Below are 23,439 nucleotides of genomic sequence, written 5' to 3' on the forward strand. Positions count from 1 at the left end.
GGAGGAGGAGGAGGAGGAGAGGTGGAGGAGAGAGGAGGAGGAGGAGGAGGAGGAGGAGGAGGAGAAGCCGGTACTGGGAGAGAGAGGAGGAGGAGGAGGAGGAGGAGGAGGGAGAGGAGGAGGGAGAGGAGGAGGAGGAGGAGGAGGAGGAGGAGGAGAGGTGGAGGAGAGAGGAGGAGGAGGAGGAGGAGGAGAAGCCGGTACTGGGAGAGAGAGGAGGAGGAGGAGGAGGGAGAGGAGGAGGAGGAGGAGGAGGAGGAGGGAGAGGAGGAGGAGGAGGAGGAGGAGGAGGAGGAGGAGGAGGAGGAGGAGGAGGAGGAGAGGTGGAGGAGAGAGGAGGAGGAGGAGGAGGAGAAGCCGGTACTGGGAGAGAGAGGAGGAGGAGGAGGAGGATGAGGAGGAGGAGGAGGAGGAGGAGGAGGAGGGAGAGGAGGAGGAGGAGGGAGAGGAGGAGGAGGAGGAGGAGGAGGAGGAGGAGGAGGAGGAGGAGGAGAAGCCGGTACTGGGAGAGAGAGGAGGAGGAGGAGGAGGGAGAGGAGGAGGAGGAGGAGGAGGAGGGAGAGGAGGAGGAGGAGGAGGAGGAGGAGGAGGAGGAGGAGGAGGAGAGGTGGAGGAGAGAGGAGGAGGAGGAGGAGGAGAAGCCGGTACTGGGAGAGAGAGGAGGAGGAGGAGGAGGATGAGGAGGAGGAGGAGGAGGAGGGAGAGGAGGAGGAGGAGGAGGAGGAGGAGGAGGAGGAGGAGGAGGACGTGACAAACAACTATGTTGATGTTTACCAGATGTTTCTGAGTGACAGACTGACAAGAGGAGGAGTCTGAGATGAACCAACCAACCCTGTTAGAGGTCTCACCTGTACAGGAGCAGAGGTCTGGGCCCATATTCATTAAGAGTCTCAGAGTATGAAAGACCAGGAGCGCTGATCTAGGATCAGTTTAGCCTCTTAGATCAGAATGAATGAGATGATATGGACAGATCCTAGATCAGAATGAGATGATATGGACAGATCCTGGATCAGAATGAATGAGATGATATGGACAGATCCTAGATCAGAATGAATGAGATGATATGGACAGATCCTGGATCAGAATGAGATTACATAGACGTGGGAGAACCTGAATACGGGCCCTGGTCGTAACCTGTACACTATCAGAGGTCAGAGGTCGTACCTGTACAGCACAGGAGATCGGTGGTACCTTAAATTGGGGAGAACGAGCTCGTGTTAATGACTGGAGCGGAACGAATGGAACACGTGGTTTCCATGGTTTCCAGATGTTTGATACCGTTCCATGTGCTCTGTAATGGGTCCTTTTTTTACGAGCTGTTCTCCCAGCAGCCTCCTGTGCTGTACAGTACCTTCATCCTCTAAGATGGCGTGGCTTCTCCTACTGTAGATTAGCAGCTTTTCACTCAAATCTCTTCTTGCAAATCTCAACCTTATCTTCTCTGTCAACAAATCCTTGACGACAACTTGCTAAAGTCGGAACGATGATCTTTTTTTCCTCTTGGAAGAAAAAGAGGTGAATATTGTATAAAAAAAATGTACCTGAATACACTCTGACCCCAAGTCAGTTCTGAATGTGTCTTGTTGCCTGGCATAGGTTTGGGACAGATATGCAGATCGTAGACCACGGATGTCCAACGTCAACTGGTATCAACTGGGTAGACTTTATTTCACTGAATAGCTGGGTTTTCTTTTTTTTTAAGTGCCATGCAAAGCAGTTTCAGGAACATTATTTATTGTTTTGCATAGTCAATCCCCATGGTCAAGCCCCACGGTCAAGCCCCATGGTCAAGCCCCACGGTCAAGCCCCATGGTCAATCCCCATGGTCAATCCCCATGGTCAAGCCCCATGGTCAAGCCCCATGGTCAAGCCCCATGGTCAAGCCCCACGGTCAAGCCCCACGGTCAAGCCCCATGGTCAAGCCCCATGGTCAAGCCCCATGGTAAATCCCCACGGTCAATGCCCACGGTCAATCCCCACGGTCAATCCCCACGGTCAAGCCCCACGGTCAAGCCCCACGGTCAATGCCCACGGTCAATCCCCACGGTCAAGCCCCATGGTCAAGCCCCACGGTCAATGCCCACGGTCAAGCCCCACGGTCAATGCCCACGGTCAAGCCCCATGGTCAAGCCCCACGGTCAATGCCCACGGTCAATCCCCACGGTCAAGCCCCATGGTCAATCCCCACGGTCAATCCCCACGGTCAAGCCCCACGGTCAATGCCCACGGTCAATGCCCACGGTCAATCCCCATGGTCAATCCCCACGGTCAATCCCCACGGTCAAGCCCCATGGTCAAGCCCCACGGTCAATGCCCACGGTCAATCCCCACGGTCAAGCCCCATGGTCAAGCCCCACGGTCAATGCCCACGGTCAAGCCCCATGGTCAAGCCCCACGGTCAATGCCCACGGTCAATCCCCACGGTCAAGCCCCATGGTCAATCCCCACGGTCAATCCCCACGGTCAATCCCCACGGTCAATCCCCACGGTCAATCCCCACGGTCAAGCCCCATGGTCAAGCCCCACGGTCAATGCCCACGGTCAAGCCCCATGGTCAATCCCCACGGTCAATCCCCACGGTCAAGCCCCACGGTCAATGCCCACGGTCAAGCCCCATGGTCAATCCCCACGGTCAATCCCCACGGTCAAGCCCCATGGTCAATCCCCACGGTCAATCCCCACGGTCAATCCCCACGGTCAATCCCCATGGTCAATCCCCACGGTCAAGCCCCATGGTCAAGCCCCACGGTCAATGCCCACGGTCAATCCCCACGGTCAATCCCCACGGTCAATCCCCATGGTCAATCCCCACGGTCAATCCCCACGGTCAAGCCCCATGGTCAAGCCCCACGGTCAATGCCCACGGTCAAGCCCCATGGTCAATCCCCACGGTCAAGCCCCACGGTCAAGCCCCACGGTCAATGCCCACGGTCAAGCCCCACGGTCAAGCCCCACGGTCAAGCCCCATGGTCAATCCCCACGGTCAATCCCCACGGTCAATCCCCACGGTCAATCCCCACGGTCAAGCCCCATGGTCAATCCCCACGGTCAAGCCCCACGGTCAATCCCCACGGTCAAGCCCCACGGTCAATCCCCACGGTCAATTCCCACGGTCAAGCCCCACGGTCAAGCCCCACGGTCAATCCCCACGGTCAATCCCCACGGTCAATCCCCACGGTCAATCCCCACGGTCAATCCCCATGGTCAATCCCCACGGTCAATCCCCACGGTCAAGCCCCATGGTCAAGCCCCACGGTCAATGCCCACGGTCAAGCCCCATGGTCAATCCCCACGGTCAAGCCCCACGGTCAAGCCCCACGGTCAATGCCCACGGTCAAGCCCCACGGTCAAGCCCCACGGTCAAGCCCCATGGTCAATCCCCACGGTCAATCCCCACGGTCAATCCCCACGGTCAATCCCCACGGTCAAGCCCCATGGTCAATCCCCACGGTCAAGCCCCACGGTCAATCCCCACGGTCAAGCCCCACGGTCAATCCCCACGGTCAATGCCCACGGTCAAGCCCCACGGTCAAGCCCCACGGTCAATCCCCACGGTCAATCCCCACGGTCAAGCCCCACGGTCAATCCCCACGGTCAATCCCCACGGTCAATCCCCACGGTCAATCCCCACGGTCAATGCCCACGGTCAAGCCCCACGGTCAAGCCCCACGGTCAATCCCCACGGTCAATCCCCACGGTCAATCCCCATGGTCAAGCCCCACGGTCAATCCCCACGGTCAATCCCCATGGTCAAGCCCCACGGTCAAGCCCCACGGTCAAGCCCCACGGTCAATCCCCACGGTCAATCCCCATGGTCAATCCCCACGGTCAATCCCCACGGTCAATCCCCACGGTCAAGCCCCACGGTCAATCCCCACGGTCAATCCCCACGGTCAATCCCCACGGTCAATCCCCACGGTCAATCCCCACGGTCAATCCCCACGGTCAATCCCCATGGTCAATCCCCATGGTCAATCCCCATGGTCAAGCCCCACGGTCAATCCCCACGGTCAATCCCCATGGTCAAGCCCCACGGTCAAGCCCCACGGTCAAGCCCCACGGTCAATCCCCACGGTCAATCCCCATGGTCAATCCCCACGGTCAATCCCCACGGTCAATCCCCACGGTCAAGCCCCACGGTCAATCCCCACGGTCAATCCCCACGGTCAATCCCCACGGTCAATCCCCACGGTCAATCCCCACGGTCAATCCCCACGGTCAATCCCCATGGTCAATCCCCACGGTCAATCCCCACGGTCAATCCCCACGGTCAAGCCCCATGGTCAATCCCCACGGTCAATCCCCACGGTCAATCCCCACGGTCAATCCCCACGGTCAATCCCCACGGTCAATCCCCACGGTCAATCCCCACGGTCAATCCCCACGGTCAATCCCCACGGTCAATCCCCACGGTCAAGCCCCACGGTCAATCCCCACGGTCAATCCCCACGGTCAATCCCCACGGTCAAGCCCCACGGTCAATCCCCACGGTCAATCCCCACGGTCAATCCCCACGGTCAATCCCCACGGTCAATCCCCACGGTCAAGCCCCACGGTCAATCCCCACGGTCAATCCCCACGGTCAATCCCCACGGTCAATCCCCACGGTCAATCCCCACGGTCAATCCCCACGGTCAATCCCCACGGTCAATCCCCACGGTCAATCCCCACGGTCAATCCCCACGGTCAATCCCCACGGTCAATCCCCACGGTCAATCCCCACGGTCAATCCCCACAGAATGTTATGTTTTTTTTATTTTTATGTAAATATTCTAAGCTAAAATGTGCTTGTATTTTGTGTAAAGTTAAAGTAGCCTCTATATGTTGTTTGAGAAATAAATCATGATGCCACTATGGTGTGTTTTCTGTTCTTCGTGCATTATCATAACCCGGGTACCAGTCTGTTTGTGCCTTCGTGCATTATCATAGCCCGGGTACCAGTCTGTTTGTGCCTTCGTGCATTATCATAGCCCGGTTACCAGTCTGTTTGTGCCTTCGTGCATTATCATAGCCCGGTTACCAGTCTGTTTGTGCCTTCATGCCACTTCTTGTCATGACAAGGGCACAAACAGACTTGTACCCAGGCTAGCATAATCAGTTGACAAATGCTGTCTGTGTCCCAAATGGTCAGTGGTGGGAAAAAGTACCCAATTGTCATACTTGAGTAAAACTAAGGATATGTTAATAGAAAATGACTCAAGTAAATATTAAAGTCACCCAGTAAAATAGTACTTGAGTAAAAGTCTAAAAGTATTTGGTTTTAAATATTCTTAAGTATCAAAAGTAAATGTAAAAATCATTATATTAAGCAAATCAGACGGCACCATTTTCTAGTTTTTGATTTATTTACAGATCGCCAGGGGCTATCTTCTCCAACACTCGGACATCATTTACAAATGAAGCATTTGTTGTTTAGTGAGTCCGCCAGATCAGAGGCAGTAGGGATGACCAGGGATGTTCTCTTGTGTGAATTGGACCATTTTCCTGTCCTGCTAAGCATTCAAAATTTAACGAGTACTTTTGGATGTCAGGGAAAATATATGGAGTAAAAAAATACACTATTTTCTTTTGGAATGCAGTGAAGTAAAAGTAGTGAAACATTTAAATAGTAAAGTACAGATATCCCAAAAAACGACTTAAGTACTTTACACCATTCCAAATGGCGCCCTATCCCCTGTATAGTGCACAACTCAACAGTATATAGGGAATAGGGTACCATTTAAAGTAGTGCACTATATAGGGAATAGGGTACCATTTAAAGTAGTGCACTATATAGGGAATAGGGAACCATTTGGAAGGCATTAATAAATGTACTTTATGTCAGAGATACTATATGTGTCCAAGAGGGGGAGCATTGACTCTGAAGTATTTCAGACCGTGAGAACCTGTCGGCTGTAGTACAACGTAACACCACTAGAGGGAGTGCTAACCACATAAATAGATCAGCTAGACAGCATATCGCCCTTCACGTGTCTGAGGTGGGTTGTTCACTATATCGCCCTTCACGTGTCTGAGGTGGGTTGTTCACTATATCGCCCTTCACGTGTCTGAGGTGGGTTGTTCACTATATCGCCCTTCACGTGTCTGAGGTGGGTTGTTCACTATATCGCCCTTCACGTGTCTGAGGTGGGTTGTTCACTATATCGCCCTTCACGTGTCTGAGGTGGGTTGTTCACTATATCACCCTTCACGTGTCTGAGGTGGGTTGTTCACTATATCGCCCTTCACGTGTGGTCTGTGTCTGAGGTGGGTTGTTCACTATATCACCCTTCACGTGTCTGAAGTGGGTTGGTTGGTTTTTAAATGTGTGTCTCTTTGATCTTTCAAGAATAGAAGGACCAGTGTAATGCTGCAGTGTTCGTGACATGTCTACGGTGTTGGTTAGAATCTGACCTAGTGCCCTTTGACCTCTCTCTCTTTTACTGTCATCCTCTCTCTCTCTATCGGTTCAATAAGGTCAGAACAAGACAGTAAATCTATGTATATTTTATTAAAGTCTAGAAGGGCTACCCTCTACTTCATCAAACCTGTGTCATGGAGGAGGAAAGTACCATTCTCTGGCCTCAACATAAGCCCTAAATGCTGTTACACACCACAGGAGATTGGTGGCACCTTACCAAGCAATGCAGGTGTAGAAGCAACGGTGTGTTTCTATCTCCCAACCTATTGACCAGGCTCTCCACAGGGGCCTGACCTCTCATTGTTGCTCAGCTTGTTCAACCAATGGCTGCCAAGGCTGCTACACACTCTGCACAAACAGAAACTCTGCTGAAGGACGGGCTCATGATAATGGCCTGGAACGGCGCTAATGGAATGGCATCAAACACCTGGAAACCATGGAAACCTTCGTGTTTTGATTTATTTGATACCATTCCGCTGATTCCGCTCCAGTCATTACCACGAGCCCGTCCTCTTAGGCTGTGTTTCTGTACAGCACTTTGTGACATCAGCTGATGTCAGAAGGGCTCTATTAATACATTTGATTTGACCTATGATGGAAGATGGTTAAGAGTTGACATCATTCACTGTGTTGTTTCAGGTTGGACAACTACTGGGGGTCATCACAAATCATCTTTCCTGAGCCTGACAGGATGACAGGATGACAGGTAGACAGGATGACAGGTAGACATGATGACAGGTAGACAGGATGACAGGTAGACAGGATGACAGGTAGACAGGATGACAGGTAGACAGGATGACAGGATGACAGGTAGACAGGATGACAGGTAGACAGGATGACAGGTAGACCGGTTGACTGGTAGACAGGATGACAGGTTGACTGGTAGACAGGTAAACAGGATGACAGGTAGACAGGTAGACATGTAGACAGGATGACAGGTAGACAGGATGACAGGTAGACAGGTAGACAGGATGACAGGTAGACAGGATGACAGGTAGACAGGTTGATTGGTAGACAGGATGACAGGTAGACAGGATGACAGGATGACAGGTAGACAGGATGACAGGAAGACAGGTAGACAGGATGACAGGTAGACAGGATGACAGGTAGACAGGATGACAGGTAGACCGGTTGACTGGTAGACAGGATGACAGGTTGACGGGTAGACAGGTAGACAGGATGACAGGTAGACAGGATGACAGGTAGACATGTATACAGGATGACAGGTAGACAGGATGACAGGTAGACAGGATGACAGGTAGACAGGATGACAGGTAGCCAGGATGACAGGATGACGGGTAGACAGGATGACGGGTAGACAGGATGACAGGATGACTGGTAGACAGGTAGACAGGATGACAGGTAGACAGGATGACAGGTAGACAGGATGACAGGTAGACAGGATGACTGGTAGACTGGTAGACAGGATGACAGGTTGACTGGTAGACAGGTAGACAGGATGACAGGTAGACAGGATGACAGGTAGACATGTAGACAGGACGACAGGTAAACAGGTAGACAGGATGACAGGTAGACAGGATGACAGGTAGCCAGGATGACAGGATGACAGGTAGACAGGATGACGGGTAGACAGGATGACAGGTAGACAGGATGACAGGTAGACAGGTAGACAGGATGACAGGTAGACAGGATGACAGGTAGACAGGTAGACAGGATGACGGGTAGACAGGATGACGGGTAGACAGGATGACAGGTAGACAGGATGACAGGTAGACCGGTTGACTGGTAGACAGGATGACAGGTTGACTGGTAGACAGGTAGACAGGATGACAGGTAGACAGGATGACAGGTAGACAGGATGACAGGTAGCCAGGATGACAGGATGACAGGTAGACAGGATGACGGGTAGACAGGATGACAGGATGACTGGTAGAGAGGTAGACAGGTAGACAGGATGACAGGTAGACAGGATGACAGGTAGACAGGATGACAGGTAGACAGGATGACTGGTAGACAGGATGACTGGTAGACAGGATGACAGGTTGACTGGTAGACAGGTAGACAGGATGACAGGTAGACAGGATGACAGGTAGACATGTAGACAGGACGACAGGTAAACAGGTAGACAGGATGACAGGTAGACAGGATGACAGGTAGCCAGGATGACAGGATGACAGGATGACAGGTAGACAGGATGACGGGTAGACAGGATGACAGGTAGACAGGATGACAGGATGACAGGATGACAGGTAGACAGGATGACAGGTAGACAGGATGACAGGTAGACAGGATGACAGGTAGACAGGATGACGGGTAGACAGGATGACAGGTAGACAGGATGACAGGTAGACATGATGACAGGATGACGGGTAGACAGGATGACAGGATGATAGGTAGACAGGATGACAGGATTACAGGTAGACAGGATGACAGGTGGACAGGATGATAGGTAGACAGATTGACAGATTGACAGGTAGACAGGTAGACAGGTAGACCAGTTGACAGGTAGACAGGCAGACAGATTGACAGGTGGAAAGAGGGCGAGGAAGATAAAGATAAACGTTGCTAAAGCACAACAGGCTTGACAACATTGTCAAGTAGCATAGCCTAGTTTCTCCAAGTAGCATAGCCTAGTTTCTCCAAGTAGCATAGCCTAGTTTCTCCAAGTAGCATAGCCTAGTTTCTCCAAGTAACATAGCCTAGTTTCTCCAAGTAGCATAGCCTAGTTTCTCCAAGTAGCATAGCCTAGTTTCTCCAAGTAGCATAGCCTAGTTTCTCCAAGTAGAATAGCCTAGTTTCTCCAAGTAGCATAGCCTAGTTTCTCCAAGTAGCATAGCCTAGTTTCTCCAAGTAACATAGCCTAGTTTCTCCAAGTAACATAGCCTAGTTTCTCCAAGTAACATAGCCTAGTTTCTCCAAGTAGCATAGCCTAGTTTCTCCAAGTAGCATAGCCTAGTTTCTCCAAGTAGCATAGCCTAGTTTCTCCAAGTAGCATAGCCTAGTTTCTCCAAGTAGCATAGCCTAGTTTCTCCAAGTAGCATAGCCTAGTTTCTCCAAGTAGCATAGCCTAGTTTTTCCAAGTAGCATAGCCTAGTTTTTCCAAGTAGAATAGCCTCGTTTTTCCAAGAAGCATAGCCTAGTTTCTCCAAGTAGCATAGCCTAGTTTCTCCAAGTAGCATAGCCTAGTTTCTCCAAGTAACATAGCCTAGTTTCTCCAAGTAGCATGGCTTAGTTTCTCCAAGTAGCATGGCCTAGTTTCTCCAAGTAGCATAGCCTAGTTTTTCCAAGTAGAATAGCCTAGTGTTTCCAAGTAGCATAGCCTAGTTTTTCCAAGTAGAATAGCCTAGTGTTTCCAAGTAGAATAGACTAGTTTTTTCAAGTAGAATAGCCTAGTTTTCCCAAGAAGTCTATCTGCACTGCAGTCCAACATACAGCTGCCTGCCTGCTGTCCAAACCCCTGTTTCATCCCCAGTACCTACAGCTATGTGTGGAATGCAGCTGATACTAATAAACTACTGGTCTTTAAAGGGGCAATCTGCTGTTCGAACAATAACAATAAGGGTTATCCCACCCCGCCACTGTTCTGGTAAACAGTTGAGGGATGAGGCTGTAGAAATATAACCATTCTTAACATTCTTAACTTCATTAAACAGAGCTGTGGATACAAGGACTGACCATCTATGATATCTCAATTAGAGTTGTTACCATGTTTTGAGGCTATGCAGTGTTTGTTTATGATTACATTGTTTAAAAAACAAAGGAGTAAATCAAGCTTATATTTGGGGTTCTGAGGGGGATGCGACAATTGAACCAAGCTAATGAGGCTAAGTTATATTCTTCAATAATCAATGGGTACAGTATATATCGTTAACTTAAAAGTAAAAAACAAAACTGATGTAGCAATCGCAGATTTCCCCTTTGAAAGGAGTCAGTTCTCATCAGAATGAATGGGGGCTGAAGGAACCACAACAAAGGGCCCAGTTGTACTCTCCCTCTTCTTCTGGACTTAGTATCATTTTAGTACATTCAGAAATACCAAACTAGAGTATTTTGAATAGGACTGTGTCTGAATGGGACAGTCAGAGCAACCAGTTAGGGAATGGATGAATGGCTGAATAAACAGGAGGTAGAAACTCAAGCTACGTCCTGTTTGCCTTTTGTTGACATTGTTCAGGATCCCAACCTGTTGATCATTGTCCACCATGAAGAGATAGTGTGTCCCAAAATGGCACCCTATTCCCTTACATAGTGCACTCCTTTAGACCAGGGCACTAAGGGTACTGTACCCTACATAGTGCACTACTGTTGACCAGAGCCCTATTCCCTTACATAGTGCACTCCTTTTGACCAGAGTAGTGCACTATAACTGGAATAGGCTGATAGATTCAGAGCAGAGTTATAGAGAGGGATATATATGGCTTTATGCTTCCCTGTATTGACAAGTGCATGATTACATAGGTAAAGGACCCATCTGTGCTCGTCTCGTATATCCCAGACCTTTGTCGGAACATTGTTATTGTGGGAGGCCACTCGTCTGCCTATGGATATTACACCTGTCCTATTACATTCAGTCCAAACTTCCTGACAAGCAGACAGAGGACTCGTGAGTAGATCTATGCAGCTTTAATCTATTGAAAATCCTATTGAATACAGATTTTGATAGATGGTGCATTTTCACAAAGTCTACACCGCAAAAGTAACCGGCTGTAAGTCCCACCCCTTTTCATCTGTCCATCACTTATTTATTTTTTTATCAATCAAGCACCTTGAATTTCACTGTAAACTTGCAGAGCATTACCCAATGGATAAGGACAAAAATAGCTGAAGGAGTGAGTAGAGATGAGATGGTAGTAGATGTTCCACAGTCTGCACTGAATGCCATGGATCCCAACACACTAGCAGTGGAGAAGGTGGACTATGTTGCGTTTTATAGCGAAAGTAATAAACTCGTCAAACTAATAAAACATATAAGAAGCTTGACATCATTGTGAAGGCGGCAAATAGATTTCTGGATCTCCAGGACTTCACAGCCTGTTACAACGAGTACTGAATGAAGAGGTTCCCCCCTCCCAGGTTCCTGAGCGTGTGTAGAGATCTGAATTCACATTTAAATTTGACTGAAGGAGTACACTTTTTTAAATATTTTTTTATGTAGGATAGTAGCGTGAATTTGGTTAGTGTTTTTTTGTTTTTGGTAATTAGTATGAATTTGTTCATCCAAAACATATTTTGTTTTTGGGGTATTTTTCACTACAAAATGGTGGCAAAATACACCTTGAGTGAGTGTAGTCTGCCAATAAACCTCAAAGAAGAACAAGAAGCATGGATGAGGAGAGGGGCGGTCAGTTACCAGGGATGGTTGAATCATGGAGTGGACAGGCAGGTGAAACTAATAGAGTACCACAGTATGAGTCATAATACCCATGGAACCTAGCGGTCAAACAGGGAAATGGTTCTTCCACCACTCATTTTCCCCATTGGGGATTTTAGAAAACACTTAAAATATGGGCTCTGGGATGTTATGATTGCCGTGTAAATCACTCTAGGACAAGGTGACTTTTATCAGTATATTTGCCTGTATTTACCCCCCTAAAATGTAATGTTAATTAGCACTTTCGAATCTAAGAGTAAATAGAGCTGAATATATTGATAAAAGTCACCTTGTCCAAAAGAGATTTACATGGTTATCAAAACGTCAAACAGCCTAAACACAAATCTTATTTTAAGTGTTTCTAAAATCCCCTAAATGAAAAATGAATTATAGAAAAACGATTGGAACTATTTACCTGTTTGACCGCTAGGTTTTATGGGTATTATGACACCTCCACTGTGGAGCTCTGTTAGTTATTCTGCGCTCTGTCACACTCAAGACTAGAGCGCTCTGAAATCCGAGTAGATAGCCATAGTGAATTTGTAACCTTAATAAACTTGGTTTTGGATTTCTCCCTGACCAAGATGGCTGCCATTTTCGACCCATAACAGAACTTTGAGAGTTTATGACCTAGCCGATCGTATGGTGAAACTAGAGCGCTTAGCAGGATAGAGTTCATTACCAATAACACTTCAACTGGAATTTACATTTATATCGGCCAGGTTCGAGAGAGAGGTGATCGAATTTGACTGACTTCTGGATCGGGGCGCTGGTCACAGGTAAGGGGACAAGTTAGATATTTTAAAATGATATCTAATTAACGTTAGTCGGTGCTGTTACTAACGGCAGAGGGGGGGAAAATAGATGTTTTGGCTGGGGTTCACAGCTCTCGACGTTGGCTATCCAGCAAATGCTAACTAGCTAGCTGGCAACATTAGAACCGAACGAACTGTACCGTAGCTGAAACTGGTACACTATGAGCTAACAGTCAGCGAACTATAAATACATGTTAGTTTGCCAGTGAATAAGCCACATTTAAACGGCTCTAAGTGTTATGACGGCTAGAAGCTAGCTAACAGGTAGCTAACTGGCGGCAAGGAGCTAACTTTGCTACTGGGTTGACAGCGCTAGCTGGTTGGCTACTGAATAGCTAACGTTATAATTAAGTGGATTCACATCATTAGACTATCATTTGATTTTATGATAACTAGCAGAGATAGCTAGGTAGCTAACTAGCTAACGAGGTAGTTTTAATGTGAAATGCGTAACATATGGACTGAAACCCACTACCTTACTGCGTAACGTTAGTCTCAAAGGCAGTGTCTTCGCGACTAAGATTAACTATTTAGTTAGTGAGCCAGCTAGCTACTGTTAACTCTCTCAATGAACAAACTAGCTAGCTAACATGCTTGAAGTCTATTTCACGACCATGGCTGTCTGTTCTTCATTGTTGGGGCGCTACTTTAACCTAGTACGGTTAGCCCTCCTTAAAATGTTACATGGCCAGGATCCTTCCTTCTGTCGTCCTTTTTAACGTTGATTGTCAATATGTAAGAATAACCATTCTTAGGATGAAACGGAATGTGTGAGTAAATACCTTGTCTGACATAAAACCTGCAAGTTACGCAAATGTCACCTTACATTTCCACTCATGTGTAGGAACGGACTACTCTGATCTGATTTTCCAACATCATGATGATCTTGACACCCACCTGCCTCGAAGCCAAGTAGGGTTGGCCGGGCGGGCAGAGAGTGAAACTCAACAAGTTGCCTGGCATGTGTCATTTCTCAATTAGTCATCGTCACATAGATTCTGTGTTGCAATTCCAACAGCTCCTGTTAAATTGAATGATACAACTCTGTCGTCGTTGAGATTCTCAGTGGTATTCCCGTCAAAATACAATAGCGAAGAATGTGATCAAACTGACACAGCCACAACACCTCTATCCATCTCCTGACTCACACACCTCCCCCTGAAACATTTCCCACTGAGATTTAGGTTTATGTGATGGTTGTGTATCTGGATGATACAACACCTTTTCCCCCTAGTCTGGTAGATACAACACCTTTTCCCCCCTAGTCTGATAGATACAACACCTTTTCCCCCCTAGTCTGGTAGATACAACACCTTTTCCCCCTAGTCTGATAGATACAACACCTTTTCCCCTAGTCTGATAGATACAACACCTTTTCCCCCTAGTCTGATAGATACAACACCTTTTCCCCCCTAGTCTGATAGATACAACACCTTTTCCCCTAGTCTGGTAGATACAACACCTTTTCCCCCTAGTCTGATAGATACAACACCTTTTCCCCCTAGTCTGATAGATACAACACCTTTTCCCCCTAGTCTGATAGATACAACACCTTTTCCCCCTAGTCTGATAGATACAACACCTTTTCCCCCTAGTCTGGTAGATACAACACCTTTTCCCCCCTAGTCTGATAGATACAACACCTTTTCCCCCTAGTCTGGTAGATACAACACCTTTTCCCCCTAGTCTGGTAGATACAACACCTTTTCCCCCTAGTCTGGTAGATACAACACCTTTTCCCCCTAGTCTGGTAGATACAACACCCTTTCCCCCCTAGTCTGATAGATACAACACCTTTTCCCCCCTAGTCTGGTAGATACAACACCTTTTCCCCCCTAGTCTGAGAGATACAACACCTTTTCCCCTAGTCTGGTAGATACAACACCTTTTCCCCCTAGTCTGGTAGATACAACACCTTTTCCCCCTAGTCTGATAGATACAACACCTTTTCCCCCTAGTCTGATAGATACAACACCTTTTCCCCCTAGTCTGATAGATACAACACCTTTTCCCCCTAGTCTGGTAGATACAACACCTTTTCCCCCTAGTCTGGTAGATACAACACCTTTTCCCCCCTAGTCTGATAGATACAACACCTTTTCCCCCTAGTCTGGTAGATACAACACCTTTTCCCCCTAGTCTGGTAGATACAACACCTTTTCCCCCCTAGTCTGGTAGATACAACACCTTTTCCCCCCTAGTCTGATAGATACAACACCTTTTCCCCCTAGTCTGGTAGATACAACACCTTTTCCCCCTAGTCTGGTAGATACAACACCTTTTCCCCTAGTCTGGTAGATACAACACCTTTTCCCCCCTAGTCTGATAGATACAACACCTTTTCCCCTAGTCTGATAGATACAACACCTTTTCCCCCTAGTCTGATAGATACAACACCTTTTCCCCCTAGTCTGGTAGATACAACACCTTTTCCCCCTAGTCTGGTAGATACAACACCTTTTCCCCTAGTCTGGTAGATACAACACCTTTTCCCCCCTAGTCTGATAGATACAACACCTTTTCCCCCTAGTCTGGTAGATACAACACCTTTTCCCCTAGTCTGATAGATACAACACCTTTTCCCCTAGTCTGGTAGATACAACACCTTTTCCCCCCTAGTCTGATAGATACAACACCTTTTCCCCTAGTCTGATAGATACAACACCTTTTCCCCCTAGTCTGGTAGATACAACACCTTTTCCCCCCTAGTCTGGTAGATACAACACCTTTTCCCCCCTAGTCTGATAGATACAACACCTTTTCCCCCTAGTCTGGTAGATACAACACCTTTTCCCCCTAGTCTGGTAGATACAACACCTTTTCCCCCTAGTCTGGTAGATACAACACCTTTTCCCCCTAGTCTGATAGATACAACACCTTTTCCCCCTAGTCTGATAGATACAACACCTTTTCCCCCCTAGTCTGATAGATACAACACCTTTTCCCCCTAGTCTGATAGATACAACACCTTTTCCCCCTAGTCTGGTAGATACAACACCTTTTCCCCCCTAGTCTGGTAGATACAACACCTTTTCCCCTAGTCTGATAGATACAACACCTTTTCCCCCTAGTCTGGTAGATACAACACCTTTTCCCCCCTAGTCTGGTAGATACAACACCTTTTCCCCCTAGTCTGGTAGATACAACACCTTTTCCCCCCTAGTCTGATAGATACAACACCTTTTCCCCCTAGTCTGGTAGATACAACACCTTTTCCCCCCTAGTCTGGTAGATACAACACCTTTTCCCCCCTAGTCTGATAGATACAACACCTTTTCCCCCCTAGTCTGATAGATACAACACCTTTTCCCCCCTAGTCTGGTAGATACAACACCTTTTCCCCCTAGTCTGGTAGATACAACACCTTTTCCCCCTAGTCTGGTAGATACAACACCTTTTCCCCCTAGTCTGGTAGATACAACACCTTTTCCTAGTCTGTTAACCAGTCTTTTTAGCAAACATTCCACTCCTGTCATTTGCCAAAGAGGAGTGGAATGTTAGCCTTTCCTTATTATTTACATTTGAGTAATTTAGCAGATGCTCTTATCCTTACAGGAGCAATTATGGTTTAGTGCCTTGTTCAAGGGCACCCAGGCATGTTTTTCTCAGGGCCAAACCGCTCGGCTACACCTGCTTTGAAGTGATTCAACGGTCACCCCGACAGATCTATTGAAGCTTGTTACTGTGATGCAATTTGCCCGCTAGAAAACTAAACTTAGGTTATTGATTGGTTAGTGGGTTGCCATTAGGGGAAGGAAATGATCAACCGGTTTGGTCGTTGGTCGATGTGATGCTCTAGTTAGCAGTGAGGCCCTCTGCTCTCCCAGCTCTCCCAGCTCTCCCATTTTGGCTTTTCTTTTTCAGAGCAATGACAAACTCTGCTCTTTGAGCAGGTGAGTTCACGCTCAGGAGAATGAATGTGTGTTAATTCTTTGTACCAAAGCCTTGGTTCTGACAGGCAGCAGTATGACAGAGGAGCAGAATGCCTGCTCAGGAATCAGTCTATGGCTGTTCCAAATGGCACATGATTCCCTATTTTGTGCACTACTTTTGGCCAGGCCTTTTGCCATTGGGCTCCCGAGTGGCTCAGCGGTCTAAGGCACTGCATCTCAGTGCAAGAGGCGTCACTACAGTCCCTGGTTTTTCGAATCCAGGCTTTGTGACATCCGTCCGTGATTGGGAGGCGCACAATTGGCCCAGCGTCGTCCGGGTTTGGCCGGGGTAGGCTGTCATTGTAAATAAGAATTTGTTCTTAACTGACTTGCCTAGTTAAATAAAAAAATATGAAAACAATTTGTGACTCAGTTTATGTCTGCGGTGTGTGGATAGCTTAGTGAGACTAAACTGCTGCTGGGTTGCTCTGTGGACGCCATTTCCTGGCGACCATTCATCCACGTGATCAGTGACAACGTTTACATGCACACCAATATCCCGTTGTTATTCAGGGATAGTCATTCTGTTTTTTGAGTTGACACAATAATAAACATCATAAAGCCCCTCAAAAAGCTTGTGTCCCGGATAAGATGTCTGGGATATGCTGTTCTTAGACGGGATACTGTGGCATGTCAACGTCTAATCCCGTTTACTGTTGTTTTTCCATGTGATGTTTATCTGATTTGTTAAACAAATCGCTTCAAAAATGCTTCCAATCGTTTTTCCACTATTCATTTTTCCCTTTGGGAATTTCAGAAACACTTAAATTAAGGGCTGTGTTTAGTGTAGATTTACCCTGGCGTGACGTTTTGATGTGGTGCAATATTCACGGGTCACTACGGAGGAGTGTTAGTTCCTGACTCAAAGGGAATACTGTGGTGCTATATTCACGGGTCACTACGGAGGAGTGTTAGTTCCTGACTCAAAGGGAATACTGTGGTGCTATATTCACGGGTCACTACAGAGGAGTGTTAGTTCCTGACTCAAAGGGAATACTGTGGTGCTATATTCACGGGTCACTACGGAGCAGTGTTAGTTCCTGACTCAAAGGGAATACTGTGGTGCTATATTCACGGGTCACTACGGAGGAGTGTTAGTTCCTGACTCAAAGGGAATACTGTGGTGCTATATTCACGGGTCACTACGGAGGAGTGTTAGTTCCTGACTCAAAGGGAATACTGTGGTGCTATATTCACGGGTCACTACGGAGGAGTGTTAGTTCCTGACTCAAAGGGAATACTGTGACATCTCCCTCCAAGCAGTACAACTCATGGTATCTGATTCTGTGCTCTCGTCTGCATTAAAAACCAAAATATTGATCCAGATTTGGGTGTGGCGGGTGAGATGAGGTGTTCACACTGTCGACCACGCCCCCTGACTTTGAGAAGCTCCGAACGTGACATGCATCAAGCCACACCCATCTCATTAGTGGTGGACAGATAAGAGATGTCAGACTCATTTACATTTGACTGTCTTAGTATGTGACGGTGAGTTGAGAAGACAATCAGAAACACTGTTAGAATGTTTTTACAATTCACTGAATTTTTCAGATATCAAAATGGGGTCCGGGGGGGGGGGGGGGGGGGCAAAAGTGTTGGGAACACCTGTACTATTCAATTGAACCCATATGAACTTAAATGAGGAATATTCTGCTTATTCATGGATACAGGGGATACTCGTGAGCGACATATCAAAGGTCCATGTAAACAGCTTTTTCCACTTTTAATAAGACCTTAAGTGGGATATGAGCTAGTGTCTGGACTACTGTGTGTATTCACAGTGACGCAGCGTTGTTCTAGACTGACGGATTGTTCTAGACTGACGGATAGACCGACACAGATGAGCTTGGCTGTTGCCCTGTTCAGAAAAGTGTTTCATTTTGATAGGAAGAGGTGTTCGATTTGTTCACTCCAATATGCTCGTTCCCGATTGAACAAGATCCGACCTGCTTCCTGACGTTGGTCATGTGGAAAGGAAGATCAGTGTCCTGTCTACAGAGTCCCAGCAGTATTAAATGGGTCCGTGCTCTGATATAATGAGCTGAGGGAAGATAATAAGACAAGTTTTTTGACAGTATAATTCTGTATCCTTCCCCCACAGTTCATACGTGTCCCTTCACCAGAAGCAGGTGGTTTAACTGTGGTTGAAGACGTCGTGCGTTTGGTTCTCCACGGGCTGGTGACGTAACATCATTCGCTTACAGTCGGATCAACATGCAGACTCATCACTTAAGTCATAACCGTCATTAGGGCTTTTACGTTAATTGGGAAATGTGCATTATTATTATTAGGGAATTATACAAAACCATCTTTACAAGTTAAACACACTAGGATAGCAATCCGTTTAACTGTTTGAGTACAAATTGGGATTAAATCCTACAACCTCCTCTCTCGCTCTCTCGCTCTCTCGCTCTCATATTTATATATATATATATATATATATATTTGACAATAGGGGAGTCGAAGAGCAGAGAATATTTGACAAGAGGTAGACGGCTGTGACGATACCCGTGTCACAATATTTTTTCCCATGTCAATAATAACGGGTAGCAGACAGACCTTTTTTAAAAACCTGCTGTATGTCAAATATGGTGATGCTGTAGCTTAGGAAATACATGTGACTCTAGGTGACACGATGTTTGTTTCCAACATCAGGGCCGTCTTCCTAAAGAAGAGAAATCCACTTCGTGTTTTATTTCCTTGCCACGATAGTAACGTCCCTAACCAGTGAGGGAGTGAAAGAATCAGATTCTCATATGACCCCGTTTTTCAGCACAACTAGCCCCAAAATAGGTCTTCTGAAATCACAGAACTAATTTGAGGTTCTTCCGTGTCCCTGCCTTGCTCAGCTGCACAGTGGTGCGCATGTCATACCATGGTCTCACACTGACACTTCTATTATGATGAGAACGGGACACATGACCCACGCTATTGAGACTTCTCAGAGCAGTCAGTCAACGGGACATCTGTCTCCAACTGGTTCAATACAGGAGAAGAATTGCATCATTTGGAGAGGACTGTCCTGTATTCGTATCGACTAGAATTCAGAGATCAGCTCCACCTCTTTGGAACACCTGATCCTCTCCCGTCTCCTGATTGGATGATGACTAGTTCTTAGAGCAGGTCATGAGGCCCGGTGGGGGTTGATCTCTTCATTTTCCCTCCCTGACAGACTCACAGCTAGAGATTAGGGAAGGAAGACTCGCTGTGCTGCTGGGACTGGGCGGAGCCTAAGACTGGGCGGAGCTTTAGACTCACTGTGCTGCTGGGACTGGGCGGAGCCTAAGACTGGGCGGAGCTTTAGACTCACTGTGCTGCTGGGACTGGGCGGAGCCTAAGACTCACTGTGCTGCTGGGACTGGACGGGGCCTAAGACTGGGCGGAGCTTTAGACTCACTGTGCTGCTGGGACTGGGCGGAGCCTAAGACTCACTGTGCTGCTGTGACTGGGCGGAGCCTAAGACTCACTGTGCTGCTGGGACTGGGCGGAGCCTAAGACGCACTGTGCTGCTGGGTCTGGGCGGAGCCTAAGACTGGGCGGAGCTTTAGACTCACTGTGCTGCTGGGACTGGGCGGAGCCTAAGACTCACTGTGCTGCTGGGACTGGACGGGGCCTAAGACTGGGCGGAGCTTTAGACTCACTGTGCTGCTGGGACTGGGCGGAGCCTAAGACTCACTGTGCTGCTGTGACTGGGCGGAGCCTAAGACTCACTGTGCTGCTGGGACTGGGCGGAGCCTAAGACGCACTGTGCTGCTGGGTCTGGGCGGAGCCTAAGACTCACTGTGCTGCTGGGGTGGGCGGAGCCTAAGACTGGGCGGAGCCTAAGACTCACTGTGCTGCTGGGGCTGGGCGGAGCCTAAGACTCACTGTGCTGCTGGGGTGGGCGGAGCCTAAGACTGGGCGGAGCTTTAGACTCACTGTGCTGCTGGGACTGGGCGGAGCCTAAGACTCACTGTGCTGCTGGGACTGGGCGGAGCCTAAGACTCACTGTGCTGCTGGGGTGGGCGGAGCCTAAGACTGGGCGGAGCCTAAGACTCACTGTGCTGCTGGGACTGGGCGGAGCCTAAGACTCACTGTGCTGCTGGGGCTGGGCGGAGCCTAAGACTCACTGTGCTGCTGGGACTGGGCGGAGCCTAAGACTCACTGTGCTGCTGGGACTGGGCGGAGCCTAAGACTCACTGTGCTGCTGGGGCTGGGCGGAGCCTAAGACTCGCTGTGCTGCTGGGGTGGGCGGAGCCTAAGACTCGCTGTGCTGCTGGGGTGGGCGGAGCCTAAGACTCGCTGTGCTGCTGGGGTGGGCGGAGCCTAAGACTCACTGTGCTGCTGGGGTGGGCGGAGCCTAAGACTCGCTGTGCTGCTGGGGTGGGCGGAGCCTCTGGTCTGACTGGGTCCCCTCTCCTCTGGTCTGACTGGGTCCCCTCTCCTCTGGTCTGACTGGGTCCCCTCTCCTCTGGTCTGACTGGGTCCCCTCTCCTCTGGCCTGACTGGGTCCCCTCTCCTCTGGCCTGACTGGGTCCCCTCTCCTCTGGTCTGACTGGGTCCCCTCTCCTCTGGTCTGACTGGGTCCCCTCTCCTCTGGTCTGACTGGGTCCCCTCTCCTCTGGTCTGACTGGGTCCCCTCTCCTCTGGTCTGACTGGGTCCCCTCTCCTCTGGTCTGACTGGGTCCCCTCTCCTCTGGTCTGACTGGGTCCCCTCTCCTCTGGCCTGACTGGGTCCCCTCTCCTCTGGCCTGACTGGGTCCCCTCTCCTCTGGTCTGACTGGGTCCCCTCTCCTCTGGTCTGACTGGGTCCCCTCTCCTCTGTGTCCTGACTGGGTCCCCTCTCCTCTGTGGTCTGACTGGGTCCCCTCTCCTCTGTGGTCTGACTGGGTCCCCTCTCCTCTGTGGTCTGACTGGGTCCCCCCTCCTCTGGTCTGACTGGGTCCCCTCTCCTCTGGTCTGACTGGGTCCCCTCTCCTCTGGTCTCATTCCCTGTGACAAATAACAGTAGTGAGGCTATATATAGGTGGTACCGGTACAGAGTCAATGTAGAGGCTACATACAGGGGGTACCGGTACAGAGTCAATGTGGAGGCTATATACAGGGGGTACCGGTACAGAGTCAATGTGGAGACTATATACAGGGGGTACCGGTACAGAGTCAATGTGTGGGGGTACAGGTTAGTTGAGGTTATTGAGATGATATGTACATGGAGGTAGGGGTAAAGTGACTATGCATAGATGATAAACAGCGAGTAGAAGCAGCGTTTGGAAAAAAGGGGGGGTGTCAATGTAAATAGTCTGGGTAGCCATTTGATAAATTTTTCAGCAATCTTATGGCTTGGGGGTAGAAGCTGTTTAGAAGCCTCTTGGACCTAGACTTGGTGCTCCTGTACCGCTTGCCATGCGGTTGCAGAGAGAACAGTCTATGACTGGAGTGGCTGGAGTTTTTTACAATTTTTTTTAGGGCCTTCCTCTGACACCGCCTGGTATAGAGGTCCTGGAATGCAGGAAGCGTTGCCCCCCCAGTGATGTACTGGGCCGTACGCCCTACCCTCTGTAGCGCCTTGCGGTCGGACGCCGAGTGGTTTCCGTACCAGGATGCAACCAGTCAGGATGCTCTCGATGGTGCAGCTGTAGAACCTTTTGAGGATCTTTTATATCCACTGTACAGAACCTTCCAGTAGGCCTCTTTGTCTTATCAGCTCCAAGCTCAAGGACTGATAGGGATGAATTAATTGTAGTGTGTGTGTGTGTGTGTGTGTGTGTGTACACGTACATTATTGTTCAGAATGACTTTTGTCTCGCACTTTACCCTGTGTAGGTCACAAAGGGGCTAAGGTAGTCCCTCATACCTGATAAGCTATACGTACCTTTTTTTACAGGCTAACCATAGAACAGGTTAGGCCTGTATGTGTGTTACATACCTCACCCTAGTCTTATCTGCTGTGGCCCTGTTGGTGGTGACTGGCCTCCGCTGACGTCACCATGACCACGCATGTTGCCGTGGCTCTTGTTCCCTGGTAACTGCAGCGGTTATGAGGTGACGATATATAGTATTTTTTTGTCCTAGCGCTGTGTTCAGAATAGGGTCGTCACGAAAACCAGGTTTTCCATGGCAACAAGGAAAACACAAAGCAGACTGAACTCTTTCGGTCATTAAAATCTACTGGAAGTTAAATATTGTCTGTAGTAGGAAAATAAACATGTGATTCTGGTTTCCGCCATCAGGAAATGTAGCGTGCTTCGTGTTTTGTTTCCTTGCCACGATACCTCAGAGTATCGGGATACTGGTATCGTGACCATCCTAGTTCAGAATGATGCTCGGTTATGTATATTTAATTTCACCTTTTATTTAAGCAGGTAGGCTAGTTGAGAACAAGTTCTCATTTGCAACTGCGACCGCGACCTCCCTATATAGAGGGCCCTTGTTTTCTCCTGCTGAAACACACTCCCGTGTCAGATTATATGTTTGTCTCCATGTTCCTGTTGTCAACTTAATCTCTGTCCCTAATATGACACCGTCATCTCCCCTGCCTTTCCCACTTCTCTCCACCTGGTCTCTCTGCTCCTCTCTGCTCCTCTCCTCTCTGCCCCTCTCCTCTCTGCTCCTCTCTCCACCTGGTCTCTCCGCTCCTCTCCGCTCCTCTCCTCTCTCCACATAGTCTCTCTGCCCCTCTCCTCTCTCCACCTGGTCTCTCTGCTCCTCTCTCCTCTCTCCTCCTCTCTGCTCCTCTCCTCTCTGCTCCTCTCCTCTCTGCTCCTCTCCTCTCTGCTCCTCTCTCCACCTGGTCTCTCTGCTCCTCTCCTCTCTCCACATAGTCTCTCTGCCCCCCTCTCTCTCTCTGCCCCCCTCTCTCTCTCTGCCCCCCTCTCTCTCTCTGCCCCTCTCTCTCTCTGCCCCTCTCTCTCTCTCTGCTCCTCTCTCTCTCTCTGCTCCTCTCCACCTGGTCTCTGCTCGTCTCCTCTCTCCACCTGGTCT

The 23,439-nt window shown here is 48.8% G+C and overlaps 1 protein-coding gene across 1 annotated transcript; it reads left to right on the forward strand.

Annotated features, from left to right (window-relative positions):
* The first annotated feature begins 1,783 nt into the window (after nt 1-1,783).
* LOC139553119 (uncharacterized protein DKFZp434B061-like) lies at nt 1,784-18,617 on the forward strand. Its single transcript, XM_071365074.1, has 3 exons — nt 1,784-3,853; nt 16,412-16,440; nt 18,581-18,617. Exons 1-3 carry the CDS (start codon nt 1,784-1,786, stop codon nt 18,615-18,617), a joined length of 2,136 nt encoding a protein of 711 aa, XP_071221175.1.
* The last annotated feature ends 4,822 nt before the right edge of the window (nt 18,618-23,439 follow it).

Source organism: Salvelinus alpinus, chromosome 25, assembly GCF_045679555.1.
Source record: "Salvelinus alpinus chromosome 25, SLU_Salpinus.1, whole genome shotgun sequence".
In the NCBI taxonomy this organism is placed as follows: Eukaryota; Metazoa; Chordata; class Actinopteri; order Salmoniformes; family Salmonidae; genus Salvelinus; species Salvelinus alpinus.